The following is an 11,045-nucleotide window of genomic DNA, read 5'->3' as shown; positions in this document are numbered from 1 at the left end:
TAGGACAACTGTATTTGACAGGTTCTGGACGAAGAAAAACAAAACAACCTTCAGAACCTGATGGACACTTTATAAAAATGATCTCTTATGTATCTCTTTCCCTTAATCCTAATTCCTCATGCCAAAAATGACAAATCTGTAAACATGTTTGCTTTTTTTTGTTTTGAGGTTTTTTGTAAGGCAAATGGGGTTAAGTGGCTTGCCCAAGGCCACACAGCTAGATAATTATTAAGTGTCTGAGACTAGATTTGAACTCATGTCCTCCTGACTCCAGGGCCGATGCTCTATCCACCTGTAAACATGTTAATCAAAAATATGTATGTATAATGCTAACCTGTTTGCCTCTGAGGGGAGTGGGAAGGGAAGGAGGAAGGAAATTTTGTAACTTAAAAAATATTTGGATGAAAAATAAATTTTTAAAAAGAGAGTGTGTGTAGGGAGCCACTCTATGTTGTGGCCTGTGAAGTTGTTTCCCTCTCAAGCTCATGAGAAGGGAAAGTAAAAAGTGGTCATGGTCCTCCAAAGGGTCAACCGTCCACTGTCTGGCTGATTTCCAGTTGTCTACTGGGAATAGGGTGAATTAAAGGGACCTTCTAAGGTCCCTTTCCTCTTTATTCACCTGTTTGCTGTAGAAAGCATTTGTTGTTGTTGTTATTTTGGTTTTTGCAAGATGATGGGGTTAAGTGACTTGCTCAAGGTCACTAATTAGATAATTATTAATAAGTGTTTGGGATCAAATTTGAATTCAGGTCTTCTCCCGGGTCAATGATCTATCTACTACACCACCAAGCTGTTCCTAGAAAGCAAACTTTCAAGAACCATTCCCAATAATTGCCTATCTGGTCAAGTCACTCAAACCCCATTCTCTTAAATTAAAAATAAAAGTAAAAAGGGGCAGCTAGGTGCCATAGTGGATAAAGCACCAGCCTTGGAGTCAGGAGTACCTGGGTTCAAATCTGGTCTCAGACACTTAATAATGACCTAGCTGTGTGGCCTTGGGCAAGCCACTTAACCCCATTTGCCTTGCAAAAAACCTAAAAAATAAAAAAAAAATAAAAAAGAACTGATCCCTGTGAATATTTCAACCATCATTTTATTCTGGTTGTTTCTTCACATAAACCACAGAGGCACAGTGGGGCTGGATGGGGCAGGGCGGCTTGAGGGACGTTCTCCCAGAGGGTACAGGGTTGGGAGCATTGACCTGAGTGACAAGAATGAGCAGATGTTGATTAATTATTAATAATTCCATACCTCCAACAAGGCAGAGGCCTTGGACAGAGGGTCGTTTCTCTGTCTTTTTCACCAGAAACCCAGCTTCCTATCACCCCTGGAAAGAGCCTAAGCTTCTATGATCATAGTTAATATTTATGGAGCTCAAATGGGTCCATTGTAGCTAAATCATCATTGGGGAGAAGGGCAGAGGATGGAAGAAAGGGATGGGCATTGACTAGGAGGGAAGACCCAACCTCAAATCAGTACCTATAAATACAGCTGTAGAGCTCCAGACTCCATTCTTTTTCTGGTTGGGGAGTGGAAGTAATGAGCTCAGATACTTCATGCACCCACTGACACCTATTGGTTACATCAGCTTGCCTACAGTTTTGGTCATTGGAAAGGAGCAGAGTCCAATTTCAAGAGAGAGAGCCCTTGTTGATAGTGAGAGCCTTCAGTTACTCCTGTTTTCAGATAAAAATTCAAAAAGGAGTCTAGCCTGACCATTCACACAGGAAAAACCAAGTGGATAAAGAATGTCAATTGCCCATATTATGACATGCATTTGGATTGATAACCTATGGTACTTGGTTATCAGTACATATATCTGCAACAAATGGTACAGATGGATGAAATGGGCCAGAATCAAACAGGAGGAAGAAAACAGACTGGATCACTTTCAGGAAATCATAAATATCTTTTAATGATGTCTGACTTTTTCCAGAAACAAAGGCTTACATGGATATCAACACTCAATTGATGTGTGGTTATCTGACTGGGAAACATGAAAAATAGAAATATAAAATAATCCTTGAGTGAAGCACCATTGTTTGGGGTGGGGGTGGTGAGTCAGGAAAGGCCTTTGGTGAGAGGTTGGATTTGTGTTGTACCTTGAAGTGAGCTAAGGGCTTCCAGAGGCAGAGGTGAAGAAGAGAGGGCATGGGGCACTGCACAGGCAAAAGCATGGAGTTGGGAGATAGAAGAGTTGGTACAGAGAATAACGAGGTGGTCTATTTGACTAGCACAGAATAGCTCTTTATGAAGAGTAATTTCTAGTCAATCTGAAAAAGTCTTGGGCTAGATTGCTGAAGGGTTTAAAATAACATCTCATCTGATCCTCACAACAACCCTGGGAAGAGGTGCTACTACTGTCATCTCTGTTTTCTAAATGGAGACACTGAGGCAAACAGTTAAGTGACTTGGCTAGGGTCACACAACCAGTAAGTATGCAATCTGAACACAGGTCTTCCTGACTGTAGACCCAGCACTCTATCCACTGTGACATTTAGCTACCTAAAAGGCAATAGGAAGCTATAACAGATTTTTTTTTTTAGGGGGGGGAGTAACATGGGCAAACAGGTGCTTCAGGAATATCACTCTGGCAGATGAACATCACTCTGGAAGATGTGGGATGCTGGGAGATCGATTGGGAGGCTATTGAAATAGTAAAGATGAGACAGGACAAGGGACAGAAGGGACAGATTTGAGATGAGAGATATGGAGAGGGAGGGATGAGGTGAAAGATGAGGAAGAGCCAGAGACAGGTAGAGAGAGGGATGGGATCAGAGATGAAGACAGAGGTAGTAAGGTCTAGGGATGGGGAGGGAGGGAGGGAGGGGGAGGGAGAGAGAGAGGGAGAGAGAGAGAGGGAGAGAGAGAGAGGGGGAGAGAGAGAGGGAGAGACAGAGATGGAGACAAAGGAAAGGGGGAGGCAGAAAGAGAGACACTTCAGATAAAGGACAGAACATTTTTATATTCACTGTGAGCTCTTCCTCCCCTCGTCATCTCTTAGCACTCTGATGCTCTCTGCCCTTCTCTCCTCATTCCCTTTCCTATAAGGTGGTGGCCCGACTCCTGACCAAGGCCAGCCTATCTACCTGCTCAGGAGATCCCATCTCCTCCCCTAGATCCTCATCCTCACTCCCCCTCTCTACTGGCTCCTTCCCTTTCACCTAGGAACATTTATAATTTTCCCATCCAGAAAAACCCCTCATTTGGTCCTTGCATCCTGCTAATCATCTTGTGACCCTCCTGCCCTTGTTAAGGTCCTTGGAAAAGAGTTTGCACTGGGTACCTTCACATGCTTCCTTCTCATTCGCTTCTCTCTGCAGCCTTGGGCACTGTAAATCCATCTTCTGTCCTTGATACTCTCTTCTCTCTTGGGTTTTTGGGACACTCCTCTCTCATATACACACACACACACACACACACACACACACACACAGACCTCTAGTTGTTCTCCTACCTCTGACTACTCCTTCTCCATCTCTGTTGATGATTTTGCCTCTGGGTCATGAATTCTAACTGTAGGCATCCCTCAGCATTTGGTTTGGGCCTTCTCTTCTCCCATTTGGTTCCCATGGATTAATAGCCATCTCTATGCTGATGATTCTCAAATCTACCTCTCCTGTTCTGCTCTCTCTTCTGACCCTCAAGGCTGAGATCAATCAGCATCTTCTTGTATAGCTCCGGTGGGGGGAGGGGCCCCCCTGTCTTCCATGCAGCAATTATGCTTCCTACTAATCAATACATTTGTCTCCTGGCAACCCTCACCCATCCCTCCAAGTTCTGTCCTTTGGGGTCAAACCAAAGAGAAGTTGATTCCTTCTTTTTGTGACAGTCTTTCAGTTACTTGAAGATTGGTGTCATGTTCCCCTGAAAGTCTTTGATTCTAGGCTGAATATTCCCAGATCTCCATCAGAGCATTGTACTTGAGACCCTTCGCTGTTCTGGTGGCCTCTCTCTCAATACTCTCCATCTTATCGGTGTCCTTGACTTGTGAGGCTGAGTTGAACACAATATTCCAGAGAGGTTTGGAGTGGGCCACATCTGAGCAGATATAGTCTCGTCTATGCAGTATCTGACAATGCTGATTTCTTTTTTCTTTCTTCTTTCCCCCATTCCTCCTCAAGGATGATCTGTCTTCTCTGGGTCTTCTGACTCCATTCTTTTTTCATTGTTCTACTCATTCGACCATCTCTCAGTTTTTTAATGTCTGGGTCCTCTTATGTGTATCTGTCTATGTGTGTGTGTGTGTGTGTGTGTGTGTGTGTGTGTGTGTGCACAGTTTGCCCCCTAGCATCTTTCTTGCAATCCCCCTTCTCTTTCTGCTCCTGCCCCTCACACCTTGATATGGCCATAGCGGCTGGGGGGATGGGGGGAGGTCAGAATCTGCCCACCTCCTCATTTAAACTCAATGGCTCCCTGTCACTTTCAGGCTCAAATATACAATCCTCTGCTTGACTTTGAAAGCCCTTTCCTTTCTTCGCAGGCTCGGCCGTTCCAAGCTGCCCGGTCCCCTGCGCGAGCGCCCGCCCCGGGCCGGGCCGGTCCGTCCTCCTCTCCGCTCTGGCCCTGCCTGAGGCGCGCCTTGCGCTGGCCGTGGCCCCGGCGTAGCGTGGCGGCCCTCGGGGGCTCCTTGAGGCCAGGCTCGGCCGCTGCCTTTCCTCCGTAGTCCGGCTGCCCCGGACTGTGCTCACCTTCTGGAAAAGCGGCCCCTGGTCCCCCGGGTCACTATGAACTTGTGCCTCTGGGCCCTGGGTCTCGGGGAAGGACCCACGGGAGGCTGCTGCGCCCTCCTGCTGCCCCTCTCTGGGTGACCCCTCCAGGCCATGGCCGGGCCTCCCCGACCTCAGGACGGACACTGGCTTTGCTCCCTGGGCCTGGGGGCTCCCGGGCGGCGGGGCCCGGTCTGGCCCCGGTCTGGCCCCGGTCTGGCCCCGGTCTGGCCCCGGTCTGGCCCCGGTCTGGCCCCGGGCACCCGGCTCAGCCCTCCTTTCCTGGGGCCACATCCGGGGCCCAGCCCCTCCCACGAGCGGCGGGGGGGCGGGCACCGAGTGGCCACAGCACCCGGAAGAAGCTCTTTCCCGCCTCGAGCCTCGTCTCACCTCTCCCCCCGGGGCACAGGGAGAACTACGAGTCCCAGAAGCCCCGGCGGGAGCGGCGCCTGCGGGGAAAGGCCATTCTGCGACTGCGCGGTGAGGCGGCAGGCCAGCGGGCGAGGGATTGGACCGAGGCAGGCAGAGGGCGGGCCCTGAGGGAAGGGTGGTCCGGAAGGGGCCGGGGGAGGGACAAGGGGCAGATGGGGGCAGGATCGAGGCTTGGGGAGGGGGTGGGCGGAGCCTGGATCCCCCGGAGGGGCGAAGCCGCCCCAGGAGAGGTGGGAGCAGGCCGCAAGGTCTCTCCTCCGCCCGGCCCCGCCCCTCGCCGCCGTCACGGCCCCGCCGGAAGCCGGGGAGCAGAGGCGAAAGGGGCTTTCCGGCGAGGCCTGACGCATTTCCGGCAAAGATGGCGGCGCCCATTGCTGGCAGGTGCGGGCGGCGGCGTGGGTCGTGAGGCCCGCGGAGGTGAGGCCCAGGGAGCGAGGGCACGGACCCTGGCGAGCGCCGAGGGGACGAGGCCTGCCGTGGAGGCCCGCGGGGGTCCCGGAGGCCGAGCGCCTCGGAGCCGGGGGGGGGTCAGAGGCGCTGTTACGGAAGGCGGCGCTTGTTGCTAGGGAGACCGGGAAGAGGCTGAGCCGGCGGCGGTGGGAGAGAGGAGGGGGCTTGTCGCCATGGAAACGGGAGGCTTTGCCCGTGATGCCGGGGAAGGGATGCCGAAAACCCGTTGCCGTGGAGATAGGGAAAGGATGGGTCGCCATGGAGATGGGGAAAGAGACGAGGCGCGGCTAGGTGCTGCAGTGGGGGCAGGGAGGGACTGGCCTTTGGAAAGGGAAGCTGTGTTGCCATGGAGATAGGCCGGGGAAGGCTTGCCGTGGACTTGGAGACTGGGATGGCTTGGTCTTTGGGGGAAGAAAGGAGATGTTGCCATGGAGACTGAGAGGGCTGTATTGCCATGGGGATGCGGGGGGATTCTCGAGAGCCATTGCTATGAGAGGAGGGAGGGTTTGTTGCTAGGGAAGTGAGAAAATGTGACTTTTCTTGGAGGCAGGTCGGGGCTGGTGCAGGGCCCCAAATTGGGAGCAAGCATGGGAGTCGTGGAACCCACCCCTGCGCCGTCCTCGCTCCCTTCCATATTCAGTCTCTCTGTTCCCCCCGTTTTTCCAGATTTTCCAAAACACGGATCAGTTATCTTCAGGACATCTCCCCAGCCACACCCCCACCCCATCACCCCTAATGACAGACCCAGATCCTGGAGGTAGCCGCCTCCCCCTGGCCCTGCCTCCGGCCCCCGAGGAGGCTAGCACGTCTACTTCCACGGGGAACCCCTCGCATCCGCACAGCCTTCAAGGCCTGTTGCACATGGCAGTGGCAGCTTGCCCCGGTGACCCCGAACCCCCACCCGAGCCCATGACGGAGGAGGTGAGGCCTGGATGTTTGATTCTTTGAGGCGATGTGGGGAGGGGGTGATTGCTTCCTTAGGTGGGCAGGGGCTGGGATTGATATCTGGATCACCGAAGAATCGGGGTGGGGGCAGATATAACCGAGTCCTCTTGACTCCTCCCGTCCACCATGCCAGCGGCGTCAATGGCTGCAGGAGGCTATGTCGGCAGCATTCCGAGGCCCCCGGGAGGAGGTCGAACAAATGAAGAGCTGTCTCCATGCTCTGGGCCTACCTATACCCCCCACAGCTGGGGAGACTGAGCTGATAGTGGACCAGCAGGAGCGGGAGGGAGCTCTGGAGCTCTTGGCTGACCTGTGTGAGAATATGGACAATGCTGCAGGTAACGCCCTGTCACCTTCCTACTTTGTTCCTCCTCCCCCCTGCTAACCCTGCCTAGCGAAGGAGAAAGAGGAGGCCTAGAGAGAAGCCTGTACATCTTGGTATCACACAGCTAGCTATCAGCAGATCCCAGCTGGGTCTCTTAACCCCTGCTTCTCCTGGGCCCCAGTTCTGTCTGCATTGTGTGATGGAACATGCTCTGGTTGGAGCCTCAGTCAGAGTTCTGGGTTCAGATCTCATTCTGTGAGTCCGACCACCTTGTTGGAAAAGTCTCTTGCCTGGGCTTGACTCATCAAGTTACCTGACTTTAGTGTCTTTGTAAAATGAGTAAGTGGAAGTGTTGGGTCCAGTGCTGAAGGGTTCCATCCAGCCCCCATGGAATCTTACTGGTCCAAGGTGTTCCATCAAAATTAAGGGGAGGGAGGGGCGGCTAGGTAGTGTAGTGGATAAAGCACTGGCCCTGGAGTCAGGAGTACCTGGGTTCAAATCCGGTCTCACACACTTAATAATTACCTAGCTGTGTGGCCTTGGGCAAGCCACTTGACCCCATTTGCCTTGCAAAAAAAAAAATTAAGGGGAGGGGTCTGGATTGGGGTGTTGACACTGACTTTGGGTAGATCTTTTCTTCTGGCCCTTGCTTCACCCCTCTGATAATCTGAGGACTCAGACTGCTCATTTCAGTTATTCCCCCAACCCACAGTGTTGAGTAAGTGATGATCTCATCAGTCTCTGCCCTGGAGTCAGCCAGCCCCTTTCTGTAAACTCTTCCCAGGCTAAGTCCTCTCAAAGCCCATGTAGAATACTTGTGCTCCGTAGGACAGTGTTTACCTCATGGGAGTATCATGTTAAGGGCAAAGATGAGATCTGAACCTTGTAGGACAGAGAACGAACAAGAATGGACAGGGTTGGGGAGGCTAGGTGGCGCAGTGGATAGAGTACCAGCTCTGGAGTCAGGAGGACCCGAGTTCAAATATGACCTATGTGACCTTGGGCAAGTCACTTAACCTCTTGCCATATATTAAAAAAAAAAGAATGGACAGTGTTCTGAGACACCTTCAAACAGAAGGCTCAGGGAAGTTGGAGGGGCAGCTTGATGGTCACCTGGGAAGGCTTTCTGGAGGCCATTTTTAGAGAATATGGAGGAATTCTAAAGGGTGGGATCAATTGGGTGGATGATCAGCCTTAGAGTTAGGGAGCCCTGGCCACAGATCCACTCCTGCCGCTTCATTAGCTTCCTGACCACAGGCATATCCTGTTAAAGGCTTGTGCCTTATTTAAAATATAAACGTCCTTTGTAGAAGTTGTCATTTAAAGGGGCAAAGCAGTGGAAGGATATTCCAGGCCTAGAAAACTGAGCAAGGATATGGAGGTCCTGTGATCATGACCTCCTATTGGACCCCACTGGACAGAAATTCTTTACTAACTGTCCCCCCCTTCTTCCTTTCTTTTGGTTGGGCCCAGACTTCTGCCAGCTGTCCGGCATGCACCTTCTAGTGGGCCGCTACCTAGAGGCGGGGGCAGAGGGCTTGCGGTGGCGGGCGGCCCACCTCATTGGCACATGCAGCCAGAACGTGGCGGCCATCCAGGAGCAGGTGCTGGGCCTGGGGGCCTTACGAAAGCTCCTACGACTGCTCGACCGGGACCCTTGTGATACAGTGAGAGTGAAGGCCCTCTATGCCATTTCTTGTGAGTGCTGTGATCCCTGGGGCAGGCTTGGGGTCGAGTGGGCGGCTCTAGGAACCTTTTCACTCTCCTCCTGTGGAAGGTGTTCCACAGGTGCCCCTTCTCCGCCTTCACTGGCTCCCTCTCTGGGCTCTGTCCTGGCCCCTTTTCTTCTCCCTCTGTGCTGCTTCACTTAAGGAGCAGTGCCATGAATTTCATGACCAGCTCTCCAGCCCCAACTCCTGGCCATGGATGTAGACAGGAGAGGATGGGGTGACAGTGACTTGGTACCCACTCAGAGACTGATGGAAGACAGACAGGTGGGCTGGACACATGGGGTGGGCATCTCTCCTGTCCAGCCTGCTTTCACTTGGAGGGTTTTTTGGTGGGGGGTTGGGATGTGAAGTGCCAGACCAGATCACCACACAGGAAAACAAAGAGGGGTTTTATGGGAAGAATCTCAGGATTCTTTATGTAAAGTCACATTTGGGTAACAGGAATTTATGAGATGAGAACTGATGTGTGTCAGAGTTGCTTGTCCTTCCCCCTAAATGCCCCATCCTTGCTACTGCAGAGGGCACCCCCTTTCTCTCAACCCCCTGAGCTATCATCTGGGCACCTCCCCTGGCGCAGGGATGGTATCCAGCCTGTTGGTTTCCTCTTCTTCTCCAACATGGATGGACCCTCATCCCTTCACCCCTGGTGCAGTAGCCTTGGGGGGGGGGGGGTCTGGCTGCCTCAGGTCTCTCCCCATTCTGTTCATTCATGCCACTGGGCTGAACCTTTAGAGCCTTCCTGGACCCCCCCCCCCCCCGCCCCCGGCTCGCTCTCTGATCCGGCCTCGTGGGCCTTCCCAGGGGAGCTCTGAGTCCCCAGTGCCTGACTCTTTGTTGCCGCCCGCAGGCCTGGTCCGGGAGCAGGAGGCCGGCCTGCTCCAGTTCCTTCGCCTGGATGGCTTTTCTGTGCTGATGCGGGCCATGCAGAGGGATGTGGTGAAGCTGAAGGTGAAGTCGGCCTTCCTCCTGCAGAACCTGCTGGTGGGCCATCCTGAGCACAAAGGTGGGGGGCGGGCGGGGGACTGGGGGAGGTGTGGGGAGGTGCCATGGGAGGGGAGGGTGGGAGCCCGTCCCGGGGGGAGGGTGGGCCTCCCATGCCAGTCGGTGGTGGGCCAGGCTCTAGGAAGGCCTGCCTTTCGGCCGGGCAGGCAGGGGGACCCCCGCTTTGACGCAGCCTCCTCTGCCTTCAGGTACCCTGTGCTCTATGGGAATGGTCCAGCAGCTGGTGGCTCTGATCCGAACAGAGCACAGCCCCTTCCACGAACACGTGGTGGGCGCGCTTTGCGGGTGAGGGGCATCTGGGACCTCCTGCCCCGGGGGAGGGGTCAGGCCCTACCACTGGGGTTCGGGTGGGCAGCCACAGCAGTCCGGCGCAGGGCCAGATGGGAATGCCCTGGATCCCTGGGGGCCGATGTCTTTATCTGGGGGAGACCCTGGGCCCGGGAAGCGGTGGCGACTGTTGCTCCTTGCCATCCCCCTCCCCAGGTTGGTGACAGACTTTCCCCAAGGGATCCGGGAATGCCGGGAGCCCCAACTGGGGCTGGAGGAACTGCTCCGCCACCGGTGCCAGCTGCTGCAGCAGCATGAGGAGTACCAGGTGGGCTGGGGTGCCGGGTGGGGGTGGGGAGCCCGAGCCCTGACCCCTTGGGGGGCGCCCCTGCCCTGGCTCTCCAGCGGTGGGACCTCAAGGGCCCGGGGCCCCTCTGCGGGCGGTCCTGAGCCCCCCACCCTCGCCCCTTCCAGGAGGAGCTGGAATTCTGCGAAAAGCTGCTGCAGGTGTGCTTCTCCTCCCCCACGGACGACAGCATGGACCGGTGAAGTGGAGGGAGCCGGGGGGCGCGCGCCCCCCGCGCTGGAGCCGCCCCGTGGGCTGGCCGCCCCTCCCCCAGCCGGCCGGCCGAGCCGCGGCGGGGGAGGGGCGGCCCGGGCGCCGGGCCCGGCCCGAGCCCCCGCTGCCCCCCGCTGCCCCCCGCCCCGCCCCGCAATAAAGGTGTTTCTCCCCCCCCCGGAGTGAGGCGTCCGTGTGTGCGGGGGGGGGGGGGTTGGTGGCATGGGCGCGCGGGGGGGCGTGTGCGCATGCGTGCCGCTTCCCGGGAGGCTGGGACTGAAGGTGAGGGGGCCGGATGGGCGCGCAGCGCGCCTGCGCGGCGGCGGAGTCCGGCTTCGGCAGCCCCCGGCGGCGGGTCGCGGCCCCCGGCCCTCACGCCGGCGCAGTCGGGCCTTCGGGTGAGGCGGGGCGGAGGGCTGGCGGGTGGCCGCCGGGCGCGCATGCGTGCGGGGGCCGGGGGCCGGGGGGGGGGGCCGCGCCGCATTGCGCCCAGCTCTCGGGCCCCCGCCGAGGGGGAGGGTGGCGGACTGCGGCAGGCGGGCGGCGCCGGCGGCAGAGGGCGAGGCGCGCCCCGGCCGCCCGGGCTGCGCCTGCCGGGGGCCCGCGGGGGCCGGGCGGGGCGAGGC

At 55.9% G+C, this 11,045-nt stretch overlaps 1 protein-coding gene across 3 annotated transcripts; it reads left to right on the top strand.

The window, feature by feature from the left end:
* Positions 1-5,349: 5,349 nt before the first annotated feature.
* On the top strand, positions 5,350-10,451 carry HSPBP1 (HSPA (Hsp70) binding protein 1). Of its 3 annotated transcripts, none has more exons than XM_074220024.1 (8): positions 5,350-5,522; positions 6,258-6,512; positions 6,670-6,874; positions 8,335-8,559; positions 9,439-9,594; positions 9,782-9,878; positions 10,077-10,188; positions 10,335-10,451. In XM_074220024.1, exons 2-8 carry the CDS (start codon positions 6,327-6,329, stop codon positions 10,407-10,409), a joined length of 1,056 nt encoding a protein of 351 aa, XP_074076125.1. In that variant the 5' UTR covers positions 5,350-5,522; positions 6,258-6,326; the 3' UTR covers positions 10,410-10,451. The 3 variants fall into 3 exon arrangements, with proteins under 3 accessions (XP_074076125.1, XP_074076123.1, XP_074076124.1); XM_074220022.1 differs by having other exon boundaries at positions 5,350-5,558; XM_074220023.1 differs by lacking the exon at positions 5,350-5,522 and adding an exon at positions 5,769-5,882.
* Positions 10,452-11,045: the final 594 nt, after the last annotated feature.

The sequence above is a fragment of the Macrotis lagotis genome, chromosome 1 (genome assembly GCF_037893015.1).
Source record: "Macrotis lagotis isolate mMagLag1 chromosome 1, bilby.v1.9.chrom.fasta, whole genome shotgun sequence".
In the NCBI taxonomy this organism is placed as follows: Eukaryota; Metazoa; Chordata; class Mammalia; order Peramelemorphia; family Peramelidae; genus Macrotis; species Macrotis lagotis.
The sequence above is the reverse complement of the archived record's forward strand: the minus strand, read 5'-3'. Positions and strand labels throughout refer to the sequence as shown.